Source organism: Trichoderma reesei (assembly GCF_000167675.1).
Source record: "Trichoderma reesei QM6a unplaced genomic scaffold TRIREscaffold_1, whole genome shotgun sequence".
NCBI classification, from domain to species: domain Eukaryota; kingdom Fungi; phylum Ascomycota; class Sordariomycetes; order Hypocreales; family Hypocreaceae; genus Trichoderma; species Trichoderma reesei.
Window position 1 is genome coordinate 154,437 of NW_006711148.1, and position 16,085 is coordinate 170,521.

Genomic DNA, 16,085 nt, shown 5'->3' on the forward strand with positions numbered 1-16,085 from the left:
GGGGCAGGGTGGACAAGCCAGACGCGGCAGGCGTCGTAGGCATGGCAGGCATCGTAGGCATGGCAGGCGTCGTAGGCGCGGCAGGAGTAATAGGCATGGCGGTTGTCATGGGTGTCGCAGACCTCGTAGACATCGCAGACCTCGGAGGTATCAGTGGTACCGCAGGTGTCACCCGCCTGCGAGGCATTGCAGGTATCAAAGACCGCGCAGGTGTCCCTGGAGGTGCAGAAACTGGTGGTGGCGGAGGCATTTCAGGGGCCGCTGGCAGCGCGGGTGTCGCAACTCGCCCCGTCAAGGTAGGCCGAGGGCGAGCGCGCGGCATCTCCAACTCCATCTCGTCCTACGATTCATCGACCGCACCCCTCCAGTCGTTGGATGCTCGAGCATGTCTTGCCCGAAGCTCAGCGGCGCGAGCCCTGCTTGTCCAGCTGGCGACTCATTGTTAGCCTTTTACATGCGAGGATCACGCGACTTGGACTTACATCTTGATGCGGCCGTCGTCGCCGCACGACGCCAGCATGCATGGATCGGCCGGGTTCCAGACGACTGCGTTGCATCGCGGCTGGTGGGCGGGCAGCCGCTCGACGGCGGCGCCAATGTTCTTGTGCCAGATGAGCACGTTGCCGTCTTCGCTCCCGCTCATGACGAAGCTCTCGTTGGCTCCGCCAAAGGCGCTGCGGATCATGAACTCGCCTCCCGTATGCCCCAGAAACTTGTGCACCGAGTTTCTCGTCACGAGGTCAATCAGCTGAGCCTCGCCGTCCTGCCTATTGACCAGCAAGTGCCGAGAATCCTGACTGATGCTGACCGAGGTCGGGCGTGCCTTCAGCTCCAGATCGTACTCCAGCTCTCGCGTGTTAGCATCGTACACGTGAATCGTTTGCAGGTCGTCGACTGCTACCAGTAGACGGCCATCGGGAGAACCGCAGACATCCTGCACTCTGTGTTTCTTGCCCCATTCGATCGTCTCCTCGTCCCATACGTTGAACGTGCAGAGGCCATGAACCTTATCGAGGCTGCCAATTACGAACGACCTGCTGTCGGAGGACCACACGCAGCCACTGACTGGCTCATCAAACTGTTTCAAGGACTTGATCAGGGTACCGGTCTGGGTATCTCGGGAATTAGCAATGAAACTGACGAGACATGTTGAGAATTGACTTGCGGCTTGTTCGGGCAAGTGCAATAGTTCGCGAAGGGTCATTCAAAGTCACTTACATTGGCATCCCACAGACGAGCGTACTTGTCAAAAGAGCAAGTGACAAGCATAGAGTCGTCAGGGCTCCAGGCGATGTCACCAACGCCCTCGCCTCCATGGTTTGGGAGAACGTGTGTGACAGTATATGTATGGGTGTCCCAAATCTTGACGTGCTCCCGGCTCCCGCAGGCTGCCAGGCGCGTGCCGTCGTGAGAAAATCGGACAGACCAGACTTCGCCTCCAAGCTCACCCAGCTCTACTGCCCATTCCGAGGGAAAATTGCGTCGATCACAGAGGTGATCCGAGTACAGAGACGGAGAAGACGCTGCCGTGTGGTAGAGGCAGGTGTCAATCTGGCTCTGCTTAACGTGCTGAAGCAGTATGGCCAGCCGGTTTTCCGGCAGCATGACGGAAGGCGATATGCGTTCTATACGTCAGTCAATTAGCAAAACAGGCTCTACCAGGGACAGGTTGTGGTAGGGGATGGCTCAACTGGATAATTCTGATAGCAGCTTTCTCCGAGACTGCCCGCGGGCACCGTCCCAGTCGGCCTTTCGCATCAGGTCTTCCGTCGACTGGCACATGAGCAGGCTCGATAGGAAGTGGAGTTTGGCCCTGTCGTGGTTCAGGGGTGTTAGTTCGCCGCGCAGAGTGGTCAGCGCCCGGCTGGTGTCTCGCTGCTCCAGGAGCTCTAGATATTTCTGCTGCCGGAGCCAGAAGCGCATAGCATTCTTGTCCGAGCCGGACGTGAGGACCAGACCGTTACCTCCGCCGTCGTTCTCCTCCGCCACCGTTGCCCCTCTCAGTAGGTCTTCAGCCTCCGCCCACGCACCGGCAAGCACGGCGGAGCGGAATGCCGCAACGGTTGGGCTCTCCAAGCTATAGCCGCTCTCCTGGCTGACGCTGTCGGCTGCGGCCTGATAGCCCATGTCCTTGAGGGCCTGGATCAGTATCCGCGTGACCTCTTCTCGACTGTGTCCAAAGTACGTTGCGGGCTGTGAGACTGGACGCTTCTCGCCGTTGGACGACCCGTTTGTCACGACGCCGGCCTTTCGGCTGCCGTTGGCAGCGAACGAAGCCGCCGCATCCCGCTGCGTTGTGGATGCAGGAAAGGAGCCATTCGACTGCGACTGGGTGACGCCGGAGCCGTTGGACGTCCCGGCCAAGTCCCCCCCGTCAGACAGCATGCTGATGCTTGCGCCGCCACGTCGCCTTCGCTTGAGTTGCCTCCCAGCAGTTGTGTCCGCAGCGGCAGGCACAGCGTCCGCAGCAGCGAGGGAAATGTGAGACTCGGCTTCTGGCGGGTTGTCTAATGATGCTCGTCGTCGTCGGCCTAGGATCTGCGGGGGAGCCTGGAGCGAGGTCGAGGCACCAGATGGGCCTGCTGTAGAAGACGCTATGTTCGCAGCGGTGGCCGGGGATCTGGTGGAAGACGAGGCGGAAGTGTCGATGGGGATCGGGACAGAAGGAGCGTTGAGTGCCGCTGATGAAGTGTCAGAGGAGCTCCGAGAGGCTGGCGGAGAGCTGTGGCCGTCGGAGGCGTCAACCGAGAGGGCACGAGGGTTCAAGAGTTGGTCCACGTCGACTCTACGCGGCAGGTGGCCGCGGGGCGATGGGGGAGGAGGAGGAGGAGCTGGGTGGAAGTCGGTAGAGGAGCTGAGGAGGAGCTTGAGGCGAGGCTGGCCAAACAGCCAGAAGGCGAGAACGGGCTCGGAGGAAGTCGAGACGTGGGCGTAGGAGCTCGGGATGGCGAGGCACCGCCAAGTGACGGAATTTGGGCGGGACTCGTGGAAGACGGCAGCCTGGCTGGTAGACTCTGGGCTCGTCCGCGGTAGACCTCTAGAGCGAGAGCGAGAGACGCAACAACACCAGACGGGCACAAGCACAAGCACAAGCAGATGCGGTGCGGGAGATGCTGCTGCTGTACGGCCGGAAGCAGACGACAGAAGAGAAGAAGAAGAAGAAGGGGGAAACAAAAGCAAGAAAAGGCTCGTCGTTTGCAGCGTGTGGTGCGGGCTGAGAGAAATGTCGTCAGAGGGGTTGAATGTCCAGATCGATCGTTTAGCTGATGGGCTGTGGAGGTTGTTGCAGGTGGAGGATTAAGGTTCCGGTCAAGGCGGCGCCCGGGGCTGTTCTGTTCTGGGACTCGGGTCGCTGAGCAGCCCGTCATGGTGGATGCGTTTCAGTGGGCGAGCGGCGACGCCTCAGTGGCCGGGGCGCTGTGGCCGCGCTGGACAGGCGAGAGCTACAGGCGGGCAGCCCTGGGCGGCGCTGGAGTCCTGGGCTGTCATGGAAGGGATACCTAGCCCATCAATCTGCTCGTCCATGTGCAAGTGCACGTAGGTGGTGGGTGTACGTAGTCGAGAGCTCTCTCTTACGACTCGATCAGCAACTTCATTGTTGAATGCCGGTCAGTAAGTTTCTCTCGCAACAGCGGCTCAAGTGATGGATTCTTGTATACTTTCACGACATGATGCTCGATTCGTCCAGGCGTCATCTTGATACGACGGCTTAGCGGCCCGTGGCGACAAGCTACAGCCGCTACACGTACCAACATGTGAAGCGCCCTTACGAACGTTTGGGTACATGTACCTACCTTGTTGAGAGCCGAGCGTCTGATGATACGGCAGTGTGTTGATTATCGAACATGTTCAGAGTTGCTGTGCTTGCTCCAAAGCCATGGATCGTCAAGAGACAGCATCCATCGTCGCACTCAAGACTTCAAAGGCGGCTGCTTTGCACTAATCTAATGAGGGCTCGCGGTCTCACGTCTGTGTGGTGGATTTCGAATCCTGCAGTCAATGCAAGGGGTCGTCAGCAGCGACTGTGGACATCCATTGGATGATGGATGAATGCAACATGGCTCTTATCTGTTCTGTTCAATCAGTAGTATTTAAGAGCTAACTTGGGAATACCTAGGCGATGAAAACCTGACCTTGACGATCTGATGAACTGCGGCTTCTTTTGGCAAATGACAGGCCCCATTCATTACATGTACCCTTACCTTTACATGTGATGCTGCTCAGCGCCTCACAGATCCAACTTGACGCGACCCGTTTGTGCAACGCATCGGAATCACGGGTGGCAGAAGCATCCTGCTGCTTCGCGCTGTTCACCTCACAATCACGTTAGGCGCCGACTTCGCCCGCCCTGTTTCCGCTGCCATGCTTGACGGCCACGGCTGGTTGGGCTGCAGTACTACTACTACTATCGTATACGGCTGCATATCCCGCGCCTCTTGAGTGGCTCCCGACCCAGATTCCCCCTGCCTGGAGACCCTGATGGCTTCAGAGGTGCATGTGCCTCATGTAATAGATTGATTGCCGTAGTAGTATTACACTCGAATCGACTTTGACTGGATCCACCGGTATGCAAAAGGATGTACATATGAAGCAAAACTGCGTCTCGTGAATCGATCAACTTATATATACTCCGATACTCGCCCAGTTTGACCTCTGTTCAGCATCAACAACACAAAACAGTCCATGGCGTCAGCCAGCCTTGGTGGGTATTTTGGGCATGAGTGACAAAGGGCCGCAGGACAAGTTGGAGGCTTTAGTAGGTACCTACGTTTGTACCTATCGATACCTGACACACGGCGTCGACTTACATCGATTGGCTGCTGCTGGCTGGCGCCCATTCTCTATTCTCATAGGTACCTAGGTATCTAGTATTAGGTAGCTCACAGTTTTGCCCAATAGATGCCCATCTTGTCACAAACCCTCGTCGTTTTTATCTTTTTTATCTAATTTCATTCTTTCTTCCTTTTCTCTGACTTGTTCCTCGTGCAACCCAACTGGCCCGTTTGGCTGCTTGTCCACCTCATCGAGTGACGTTGGCCCCTGCTAGGCTGCATGTGCTGGGATTGCAGCCTCCCCAGCGAACGCACCAGCCTCACGTGAAGGGAGCCCGACTCGCGCCAAGTACTGCTACGTGCCACCGGCGCCCTTCCGCACCCCATCCCACGCATTCCCAAGCCCATCCCTCCCACTTATCTCGTACCGGTACTCCGCCGCCTCTCAGCTGCATCGCCACACGTGGCTCAAACGAAAACAACTCCCTGAAGCCGCCTAGTGCCTTTTCCAAGTCAGGCTCTCTTCCATGCGAGTCCTCCTAAATCCATCACAGCCATAAACTCGCATCTTCTCAAACCTCCAGCCTGGCAGCGGCTCTCCGCCATTTTCACTCCCTTCTGCGAATCTGCGACAGCTGCAAGCGCCTCCCGGGAGAGCCACGTTTGGTGCAAGTTCTTTCAACGATCGTCCGAACCGGCAAGCCTCTCCTCACCGTCTCACCGGCTTATCACACGCGGCACCCCGCCACTTCTCTCGACCGCCGCCATCTTCGCGATAGCCTCTCTCTCCCCCCCTTTAATCCACGAACCGGCTGAGCTCCTCAACACCGACGTCTCGACGCTTTCCGTCTCTTCATATCATCACCAGCGCAACCATGAGCGGTTCTGGCTCTTCGCTTACCCAGACGGGTGGCATCACCGATCCCGCCCTGATCCAGTGAGCCTCGACTGCTTCTCTCACGCCCCCCCCCTCCCGCCCGCGGTCGCTGTTGCTGACGTCGATTCTCTCTCACCCCTTTAGGCTCGTCAACAAGCTTCAGGATGTTTTCGCAACCGTCGGAGTCAACAACCCCATTGATCTCCCCCAGATCGCCGTCGTCGGCAGCCAGTCGAGCGGCAAGAGTTCAGTGCTAGAGAACATTGTCGGCCGTGACTTGTGAGTCCACCAACTTCCCCCTATCGCGCTCCCTTCCAGAGGCGACAGCCATGCTAATAGAATATCCGTAGCCTTCCTCGAGGTACCGGCATCGTCACGCGGCGTCCCCTCGTCCTCCAGCTCATCAACCGCCCGGCCCAGACCAACGGCGTCAGCCATGAGGATATCGAAGCCGGCGCCGACAAGGCCGCCAACCCGGACGAGTGGGGTGAGTTCCTCCACATGCCCGGCCAGAAGTTCTACGACTTCTCCAAGATCAGGGAGGAAATCTCGAGGGAAACGGAAGCCAAGGTTGGACGAAATGCCGGCATCTCGGCAGCTCCCATCAACTTGCGCATCTACTCTCCCAACGTCCTGACCCTGACGCTGGTCGACTTGCCCGGTCTGACCAAGGTCCCCGTGGGTGACCAGCCCCGCGACATCGAGCGCCAGATCCGAGACATGGTGCTCAAGTACATTTCCAAGTCAAACGCCATCATCCTAGCTGTCACCGCAGCCAACATTGACTTGGCCAACTCGGATGGCTTGAAGCTGGCGCGCGAGGTTGACCCCGAGGGCCAGCGCACCATTGGTGTCCTCACCAAGGTCGACCTGATGGAGGAGGGAACCGACGTCATCGATATTCTGTCCAACCGCATCATTCCGCTGCGCCTGGGCTACGTTCCAGTTGTCAACCGAGGACAGCGAGATATTGACAACAAGAAGGCCATTGGCGCTGCCCTGGAGGCGGAGAAGAACTTTTTCGAGAACCACGCGGCCTATCGCAACAAGAGCTCCTACTGCGGCACGCCCTATCTTGCTCGCAAGCTGAACCTGATTCTGATGATGCACATCAAGCAGACGCTGCCGGACATCAAGGCGCGCATTTCGAGCTCCCTGCAAAAGTACAGCGCCGAGCTGGAGAGCCTGGGCCCGTCCATGCTCGGCAACAGCTCCAACATTGTGCTGAACATCATCACCGAGTTTACCAACGAATGGCGCACGGTCTTGGACGGTAACAATACCGAACTGTCTAGCACCGAGCTGTCTGGCGGTGCTCGTATCAGCTTCGTCTTCCACGAGCTGTACGCCAACGGAGTCAAGGCCCTCGACCCCTTCGACGTCGTCAAGGACCTGGATATCCGAACCTACCTGTACAACTCGTCGGGTCCTTCGCCCGCCTTGTTCGTCGGCACCACGGCTTTCGAGCTGATCGTCAAGCAGCAGATCAAGCGAATGGAAGACCCGAGTCTGAAGTGCGTGTCGCTGGTGTACGACGAGCTGGTGCGCATACTGTCCCAGCTGCTGTCCAAGCAGCTGTACCGTCGCTATCCCGCCCTGAAAGAGAAGATGCACAGCACCGTCGTCTCCTTCTTCAAGAAGGCCATGGAGCCCACCAACAAGCTCGTGCGAGACCTTGTCTCGATGGAGGCCTGCTACATCAACACGGCTCACCCCGACTTCCTGAATGGCCACCGCGTATGCATATCCCTCTCCGTTTACTGGTCCCCCTTGTGTTCTCAAGCTCTCAGCACTGACCTGACTAATGTTATAGGCAATGGCCATTGTCAACGAACGCCATAACCCTTCAAGACCCGTTCAAGTTGACCCCAAGACCGGCAAGGCCCTGCCGTCTTCGACGCCCGCCCGAGCTGCCAGCCCTACAGTCCCGGATGCGGACGGAAGCTCAAACGGTGGCTTCTTTGGCAGCTTCTTCGCGGCGAAGAACAAGAAGAAGGCCGCCGCTATGGAGCCGCCGCCACCCAGCCTCAAGGCCTCGGGCACGCTGTCAGAGCGTGAAGTCATTGAGGTCGAAGTCATTAGTGAGTCGAGTTTCTCTTCAAAAAAAAAAAAAAAAAAAAAAAAAAAAAAAAAAAAAAAAAAACGCGTCCATGCTGACTTGAGACAGAACTGCTCATCTCTTCCTACTACAACATTGTGAAGCGAACCATGACGGACATGGTCCCCAAGGCCATCATGTTCAACCTGGTTCAGTATGTATTCACCAGATGGAAATCGGACGACATAGAACCAATGCTGACTGCTTGCAGGCTCACCAAGGACGGCATGCAGCGCGAACTGCTGGAGAACATGTACAAGACAGACAGCATCGACGACTTACTGCGAGAAAGCGACTTCACGATCCGCAGGCGGAAGGAGTGCCAGCAGATGGTCGAGTCTCTCGGCAAGGCCAGCGAGATTGTCAGCCAAGTGCAGTAGACGAAGACGAGACCAGACGCGCATTTCTAGATTGGCGTGTTAGAACGAAATTGGGCGACTTACGGCTTATGAGATGCAACGACGGCACGCACGATGACTCGCCCCCTCTCCCCCCTTTCCTCCTCTTTCCCCTCAACCTCCCCCCAACCTTTTATTTTCTTCTTTTTCGATACCAACGGCTGTTCCGGAGGCTAGAGTAAATGAGTAATGAGAAATCTGTCCAAGAGACAAGGGGGAAGAGTCTGGGGTGTCGGCAAATGTGGGATTATCAGGGTAGGGAAAAAAGAAATCAACTCGTCGGGATGGCGGAGTATTTTTTTTGGAGAAGGCAGGGCTGGTTATTTCTCTCTATTTTTACTTTTCTCAGGATCGAAGTAGGAATTCTTGAGAGATGGAGATGCCGGCTCTTGCTTCTAGTTGCTGGGGGAGAAAGGGTTCACTTGTTTTAGGCTTATAGCATGAGAGATTAGAATAACCATTTGCTTGTCTTGGGTTGTTGATGCGTAGCATCATGGTGTGTATTGCCTCATTACATGCTGCGTTGTGTGATATTTGCGATGGTATATAGAAAACAAAAAGGGAAATTATACAAGCATAACAGAACGCTGATATATGTCCCAAGGGAGCATTGCGTCAACCTGCGGTCCATCCATATATCATGATAAAGAATCAGAAAGATGAGTTCTTAAAATGCAATCACAGCTTAGACGCTCCCCTCTCGTCTCTCAACGCAGCCGCGCCCCCTTCAAGCTCATACTGCCCTCCCCTCTCCCAGCCAGTCCACTCCATGAGGACCTTTTCTCCCCCATGACCAGGCACCAGGTGCGTCCCCACATAGCCGCCTCCCTGTTCGTCAGCGGGCGAGTAGAGCGGAGTGCTGCGGAGCGTCACCGCGGCCCTCTGGTCGCCTTCCCTGAGGGGCTGCTGCGATTCCAGCTCGCGGTAGTGCAGCACGGGGACGCAGCACGCGTCTGTGCCGTCGAACACGGCCTCCCATTCGGCGCGCGTCTTGCGCTTGAAGGTCTCTGTGAAGAGGGCGCGGAGGCGAGGCCAGAGGGAAGCGTCGTGCCGTTTATCTTCCCAGCCTGGTTGGTCGTGTAATAGATCGAGGCCCTTGAGGAGGGCGCGGAAGAATTGCGGCTCGAGGGCGCCGACGGCCATGTATTCGCCGTCGGCCGTCTCGTACGTGTCGTACCACGGGCAGCCCGAGTCGAGGATGTTGCTGCCGCGCGGCTTGTCCCCCACGGGGGTCTTGAGGGCGATGCGCGGGAAGGACGCGAGGTACGAGCTGCCGTCGACCATGTTGGCCTCGACGACCTGGCCTTTTCCTGACGAGGCGCGGGCGATGATTGCGAGGAGGATGCCGTGGGCGAGCATGGCGCCTCCGCCGGCGAAATCGGCGAGGATGTTCCATGGCGGGAAGGGCTTCTCGCCGCGTCTGCCGAGGAGCGCGAGGACGCCGGACGCCGCGAGATAGTTGATGTCGTGGCCGGCCATGCTGGCGTATCTGCCGTCGCGGCGGAAGCCCGTCAGGCGGCCGTATATGAGGCGCGGGTTGGCGGCGAGCAGGGCGTCCGGGCCGAGGCCGAGCTTCTCCAGCACTCCGGGTCGGAAGGGGTCGATGAGGACGTCAATGTGTTTTGCGAGGCGCTTGATGAGGGCGGCGCCGCGGGGGTTCTTGAGGTTGACGATGAGGGAGGACTTGTGCCGGGCGAGGAGGTCCGGGGAGGGGACTGCGCCTTCGGCGTTGGACGGGGGCTTGTCGATGCGGAGGACGGAGGCGCCTGCGTCGGCGAGCATGAGGCCTGCAAAGGGGCCTGTGTGTGATGTTTTTTTAGTATATGAGACATATGAAGTGAGAATGAGCCGAGGGTGTAAAGGTGAACATGAGATGATGTGTGGAGTGACGTACCAGGAGCAAGACCGGCAAACTCGAGGACTTTGATGCCCTTTAATGGAGGATCTGAAGCCATTGCCGCTATCAATTGGGGAGGTTCGTTGTTCTCATAGGTTTGGTGATGAAGAAGAAAAGCTCTTTTTGCATCTTGGTCTCACAGATTGGATCGACGAGCTGAGAGCCGATTCGGCGGGCCGAGGTTTAGCGTGTGGGGTAATAGCCGCAAGGAGAAAGTGGTGATTCCGGATTTTGGCATCGTATTCGGATGAGCCCGAGATGTGGTGCGGTATTGCATCCGACAGCGAGATGTGTTAGAAAAACAGTGGTGGTATTCGATCCATAAGAGTAATAGTTGTATCGAGATAGGACGGCAGTAGTAGTAGCAGCAGCAGCATGCAGGCATCAAGCTTGTCTTTATCCCGTCAGCCAGAGAAGTGGCAGTCCCTGGCGTGCTGTGAAGTGTTCCATCTCGCCCTCAGGGCCTGGATCTCTTCATCCAGCTTGAAGCCCGTGGCGGACGATATCTGGCGAAAGCACGAGATGAGCGACTCCTGCTGCGACGGGTGCGTCATGTCCCTGGCAACCCACAGCAGCCCGGCGACGAGAATGGGATCCCACTGCTCGGCAAAGTCGTTGCGGGTCGCGGTGCCGGCAATCTGCTGAGCGTGCCAGCTCAATGACGACAGATGCCGCTGTCGACTAGAGAGGCGCAAAAGTCGGGGCTTGCGTTGCAGCAGGAGGCGTGACGATATGTGGTAGACAATGTTGCATTGAAGAGCAATCGAGCTCGTGTAAACGGGAATGGGAAACGAGGAATCGTTGTCGGCGTCAATCTGGCCGGCTTCGACGCTGCGAATCTCTAGGATGGGCTGCATCTCGACGGGACGACTGTGATACCATTGCTGGCAATTCGACCAGAGTGAGGACCACTTTGACGAAAATAGGGAGCCTGCCCCTGGGGACAATATCTCTTGCGTCGCCGGGGTGTAGAAGGGAGGGGAGCTAGAAGTGCCGCTGTTGCCGTTGAGCAATTGGAGGCAGCTGGCAAGTTGGGCTAGACAAGCGTTGTAGATGGACTTTGTCGACGGTGCGAGAGCGCGGTCTACTGGGTCGCGACTCGTGATGAAAGCCAGAGATGTCAGTGGCGGTTGATCAGTCAACAATGATGCCGCGAGGTCTGTCGAAGAGGAGCGTGTCAGTCAAGTAGGTGTTGGGAATTAAACGGGGTTTTCTCCTGAAAGCCCGCGGTTGAAGTATAGCAAACTCACCGATCCTGGCATGAAACCGCAACAAGGTCTCTAGCGGCTCCTCAGCCGCCAGGAAGCTGTTGTGATTACTTGTTGATTCGTCGCATTGGAAGAACGAGAGCCTTCTCCACTGAGAGGGATTCAGAGTAAATACCTCTGACAATGCCAGCAGCGCACGCCCGATACGTCTGACCCAAGGCTCTTCAAGATCAAACGAAGGGTCCGGAGCTCGCCGAGCCATGATCGAACCCCCGTTTACTGCATTCGATCCCGCCATCTGACTGGAAGCAGCCGAGGATATCGCGGCCATGATCGACCGTCGTTTCTGTGCGAGTAGCATTACTTCAGTTCCAAACGAGGACCCTATGTCTCCCGCTTCAACCCATGGAGCGAGGTTATACCGAAAATGAAGCAGTGTGGCAGCTTCGTTCTTGACTGCCGCTGCGTGGGTAGTGGAAAAGTAGTCTTTCCATTCGGATTGTGGGAGGTGAGAGACGGTCTTGCGCTGAGAACACGAGGTCTGAACGAGACTGTCCACGGCATCGGTTGTTCCAGGCCCGACGAGAGGCTCTGAATCGACTTCATGTGATGGCAGCCCGTCATCTTGAGAGGATGGTGGGGGTGCCAGAGCCGACGACGTCTGACGTCCTGTTGATGAAGGACCGTCCACAAACTAGCAGCGTCTCTTGTCAGTAAACAAGCAGCTTCAGTCCCGCTTACTGAGTCAAGTGAACAAACAGTAATGCGTAGTGCATGACTGGACTCACTCTTGGGGTTGAGTCTGCCAAAGGATGGTCCGAACGGCGGGTAGCTGTTCCTTGGCCACCAAGCCGGGGGCCTATGACAAAGGTGATATCTGGGTATTTGCACACGACGCTCCTCTCCTGACAGCTGCCGCAATGGGGCTTGCGTTCATCACCTACCGGAGCCAGTCAGCATTTTCTTGATATGTAGATGCACTCGAGTATCAGAACATACACTTTCGTCTCCTCTTCCGGCAGGGCAGACACCCCGTCCGGACCCTCCTCTTCGCGTCAGGGATGTTCCGAGTGACAGGCATCGCATGTCCCAGCGAAAGCACCTGTTGTTACGTCGGGGTACCACATGTATGCATCATACTGTATCCCAGTAGCTGAAGAGCAGCAGGCTACTGGTAGCTTTCAGTTAATGAAGCTGATGGGAATGCAAGTGAAACTGCTCAATGGCAGGTTTCGGTCTGTCATGGAATTCTTCGTGATTCGTATTACTATGGAGGAAATCGTAAAAGGTGAGCATTCTAGCGCCCCGCTAATGGGATGCAGAAATCTGTGGGGTTGCCCCGTTAGCTGTGCATGGCCTTATTGCCGGATTGGGGCAGACTTTGACTGGTAATATCATTACCTACCTTAGGGCGAGATGTTTAAGAGAGTGGCTATCTAAAATCCCCTAATAAGATAGTTGGGCAGATACTATTAGACATAAACATTTTCCTGCATACTGCATACTGTATGTAATATATTAGGATGCTAGATAGACAGGTTGAGGTGCTATCTGACCCTTTCCATAACATCAAAAAGGGGGATATGGGCATAGCATTATAGGAAGCCAGATAGAAGACCGCTCTCCGAAAGCTCTTCACATCATACCTATGATACCTTAAGTGGTGTGATCGTTCCTTCAACAGTCAATCAATCTAAGATGAATGTCCCGGGAGCTTTGATGGGAAAACAACATTATATTATGATAAATGAATCAAAAAAAGAGGTATCGTGTGACTTCGTTGCAGTCATTATCAATGTTACAGCACTCCTCCTGCCAGCAGCTGCCCAGATTTACAGCTTCTCAATCTGCGACTCGTGAATCTCCTTCTTCTCATACTGTGCTGCTGCGCGGCCCTCAACAAGAGCCACCAGACCAACCTCCTCCTGCACCTCTCTCATCAGCCGGGCATCAATCTCGCCGGTGCGGCTCTTGAAGACGCGGTCCATGTCCTCGAGCGTCGCGTTCTTGGTCTCGGGGAGGTAGAACCAGACGGCAAAGATGCCCACGACGAGGAAGCCGGCAAAGAAGATGTAGGTTCCCCAGGCCCAGGCCTCGAGCATGGGAGGGACGAAGAAGGCAATGGCAAAGTTGTTGAGCCAGTTGCTCATGGCGCCGATGGAGGCGCCCTTGGCTCGGATGGAGAGGGGGAAGATCTCGGAGACGAGAGTCCAAGAGACCGGGCCCCAGGTGGCGCCAAATCCAGCAATGTAAACCCAGATGAGGGCTGTAAGAGAGACGCTGATCAGCTATTGAAGGCTCTTTCAAACTCCAACCCTTGTGCATGACTTACCAACTGCGATCCAGCCAGCGGCGACGTGGTGAGGCCAGTCGTGGCCAAACTTGGCAACAATGATACCAACAATAACCATGCTGACAGCCATGACAATGGAGCCAACGAGCAGCATGGGCTTTCGGCCGACCTTGTCAATGATCAACTGCAACAACAGGGTTAGTGAGCTGCCAACGTCTGATAGCAAGGGGACGCGAGGTAGCTTACCATGGCGGGCACTGTGCTGACAATGAAGACGACACCGGTGACACCAGTAGCCAGCAGAGCGGTGGTGCCTCCAGTCAAGCCCAGAGTGATGAAGATGTTGGTAGCATAGTAGATGACTAACTCGGGTTAGTACAAGGCGTCTGGACGCAAGTGGGAGAAAGGGGCTACTTGCTTGCATCAATTCCACTGTATCAGTTGTTAGCGTTTGATAGAATGATGGTTCAGGGATTATGAGATCTTACCTCCACTGCTGGAAGAACATGATGAAGAAGCCGGTCAAGACTCGCTTGATGTTGTCCTTGGAGTTCAAGCACATGGCGTACTGAGCGAATTGCTCGATAAAGGCATTGCTGTTCTTCGCCGCCAGCTTGGGCAAATCTCGCTCAAAGACACGCCTCTCAAAGAGGCTCTCGGCCTTGATCTCCAAGTACTCAATCTGCACGAGCTCGTCGTCGACGGGAAGCTTTCGCATCCAGGCCATGGTCTTCTTGGCCTCCTCGTCGCGGCCGACCTTGACGAGCCATCGGGGTGAAAAGGGCATGAACCAGATGCCGATGGCGAGGGCGACAGCGGGAATTCCCTGAATGATGGAGGGCAGTCTCCAGGCGAGATTGGTCTGGCCCTCGCCGGTTCCGCCGATGAAGTTGCTGCAGTATCCGACCCAGAAAGAAAGCATTATACCGAGAATGGTGGCGAACTGGTAGAAGGAGACCAGCAGACCTCGCATCTCGGGAGCCGACAGCTCAGCGTTGTAAAGAGGGCCGACACCGCTGAACAGGCCGACACCGAGACCGGTAAAGAAGCGGCCGGCGTACAGAAGCGAAGACATGCCCTCGTGGGCTCCGACGTAGAGGTAGCTGCCGAGGATGACCCAGATACAGGCGATGAACATGGTGTACTTGCGGGAGATGATCTCGCCCAGGACACCGGCGGACAGCGAGCCGACAATGCCGCCCAGCTGGAGGACGGACGTCAGCCAGCCGGTGGCCGAAGACGAGTTGACGACGGCAGGGAAGTTGTCCTTGAAGCGAGTCATGACCAGGGACTGGCCCAGGACACCCTGCTGATAGCCATACCTAGATGAATAGTAAGTACAAGTGCTATGATGCACTCGATAAGGCGCTGTAGTGGTATAGTACTTACTCAAAACCGCCCAGGCTGCAAGCAACGGGTTAGCACAGGTGTATACAAAGCGAGCTGCTGACTTGCAACAGCGGATGTGATACTCACGAGGCAAAGAAGGCAATAAAGAGGACCTTGGGATTGTTCCGCAGCGACTGCCACATGGTCTTCTGGGCCTCGTGGACACGGCGTGCCGGCTCCACGGCAGCGGCGCCGCTGGGAGCAATCTCGATATCCGTCGATCCAGTGGACATTGTGCCGGTGCGGGAAGAGAGTCGACAGGATCACGCTGTGTCGGCTGCCCTTTTCTTTGTGTGAGGACCTTGTGCTGGGCGAGGAAGACTGGGCTGGTGAAGAACAGCAATCGCCTTGCTTGGGATCAGATGTCAGGGACAAATGGGGGGGGGCGAACCCCAGGATTTTAAATGCCAGTCCATCATCGCGTGTCCCCCGTACTCCAGGTTTTTTTTCTTTCCCACCCTGTCCATTACCCCATGTTTTCCAGCCTTTGAGCTGCCAACCCTCGCAGTCGCAACAGAACAAAAACCTGGAGCCCCATACGAATCATGTTCCGGCGGCGGTGGAGACGTGCTGAGGATCGGGGGTGGACACTCGCGTGTTTCTGGAGTGGTTGAGCCTGTGAGATTTTGAGAGCAAAGTTGGAGGCATCAAGGTGGTGTAGGCTCCGACCCCTGTTTTGGGCATAGCGGCGCCGGGGTTGCGAGTGCCGAGCTGGAAGCCGATTGGCTGTAGGTGCTACTCGGGTGTTGCCCGGGTCTAAGTCTCAGCGGCTTTGTGGCACTGAAGGGGAGCGGCTAGGTGATACCATTCCAGCGCCAACTTGGCTATTGTCCAGGTTCTATAGGTACAGGCAATAGGTACAGGTGCGCAAATGGGAGTTAGGTCATCTGTAAGAGTTCTTTAGCAGGTACCTATGCTATGTCCTCAGTTCGATGGGGAGCTTACGGAGAGGAACCTTTGCCAAGATCAAGTAAGGAGCAATAGAAGTCCAGAGTGTAGTCTTTGGTCTGTATAGCAGCAGTTAATCTGCCGAATGCATCTACAATTACTAGTCCATTCACAGTAGTCATTCCCTCCACAGGCGGCTAAAGGGGAACAGCAATAACCTGAAGCTGTTCCCAATCAGGCAGCGTAGCCTATGCTCAACACCACC

The 16,085-nt window shown here is 56.2% G+C and overlaps 5 protein-coding genes across 5 annotated transcripts; 1 reads left to right on the forward strand and 4 right to left on the reverse strand.

Moving 5' to 3' along the window:
- Positions 1 to 478: 478 nt before the first annotated feature.
- On the reverse strand, positions 479 to 2,547 carry TRIREDRAFT_53615 (uncharacterized protein; the record flags this gene model as incomplete). The annotated part of the gene is made up of 3 exons (XM_006961459.1): positions 479 to 1,108; positions 1,219 to 1,625; positions 1,692 to 2,547. Coding segments are annotated over 3 exons (1,893 nt in total), but the record flags the coding sequence as incomplete, so codon positions are not given.
- A 2,863-nt stretch (positions 2,548 to 5,410) lies between these two features.
- Positions 5,411 to 8,618, forward strand: TRIREDRAFT_43599 (vacuolar sorting protein). Its single transcript, XM_006960993.1, has 6 exons — positions 5,411 to 5,709; positions 5,794 to 5,928; positions 6,000 to 7,386; positions 7,463 to 7,730; positions 7,817 to 7,901; positions 7,959 to 8,618. Exons 1-6 carry the CDS (start codon positions 5,648 to 5,650, stop codon positions 8,125 to 8,127), a joined length of 2,106 nt encoding a protein of 701 aa, XP_006961055.1. The 5' UTR covers positions 5,411 to 5,647; the 3' UTR covers positions 8,128 to 8,618.
- Positions 8,619 to 8,640: 22 nt separating this feature from the next.
- TRIREDRAFT_21120 (uncharacterized protein) lies at positions 8,641 to 10,100 on the reverse strand (the record flags this gene model as incomplete). The annotated part of the gene is made up of 2 exons (XM_006960904.1): positions 8,641 to 9,944; positions 10,040 to 10,100. 2 exons carry the CDS (start codon positions 10,098 to 10,100, stop codon positions 8,824 to 8,826), a joined length of 1,182 nt encoding a protein of 393 aa, XP_006960966.1. The 3' UTR covers positions 8,641 to 8,823.
- A 346-nt stretch (positions 10,101 to 10,446) lies between these two features.
- On the reverse strand, positions 10,447 to 10,899 carry TRIREDRAFT_102411 (uncharacterized protein; the record flags this gene model as incomplete). Its single annotated transcript, XM_006961460.1, has 1 exon — positions 10,447 to 10,899. The coding sequence occupies one exon, from the start codon at positions 10,897 to 10,899 to the stop codon at positions 10,447 to 10,449; it is 453 nt and encodes a 150-aa protein (XP_006961522.1).
- Positions 10,900 to 13,082: 2,183 nt separating this feature from the next.
- TRIREDRAFT_54005 (uncharacterized protein) lies at positions 13,083 to 15,165 on the reverse strand (the record flags this gene model as incomplete). The annotated part of the gene is given in 7 exon segments (XM_006961461.1): positions 13,083 to 13,516; positions 13,583 to 13,727; positions 13,790 to 13,909; positions 13,923 to 13,929; positions 14,032 to 14,865; positions 14,933 to 14,947; positions 15,020 to 15,165. The coding sequence occupies 7 exon segments, from the start codon at positions 15,163 to 15,165 to the stop codon at positions 13,083 to 13,085; spliced, it is 1,701 nt and encodes a 566-aa protein (XP_006961523.1).
- Positions 15,166 to 16,085: the final 920 nt, after the last annotated feature.

Excerpts from the sequence above, each read along its gene's own strand:
- TRIREDRAFT_43599 (XM_006960993.1), top strand. The coding sequence starts at position 5,648 with ATGAGCGGTTCTGGCTCTTCGCTTACCCAGACGGGTGGCATCACCGAT. Across the intron at positions 5,710-5,793 it reads ACCGATCCCGCCCTGATCCA|GCTCGTCAACAAGCTTCAGG; the intron begins GTGAGCCTCGAC and ends TCACCCCTTTAG. Across the intron at positions 7,731-7,816 it reads CATTGAGGTCGAAGTCATTA|AACTGCTCATCTCTTCCTAC; the intron begins GTGAGTCGAGTT and ends GACTTGAGACAG.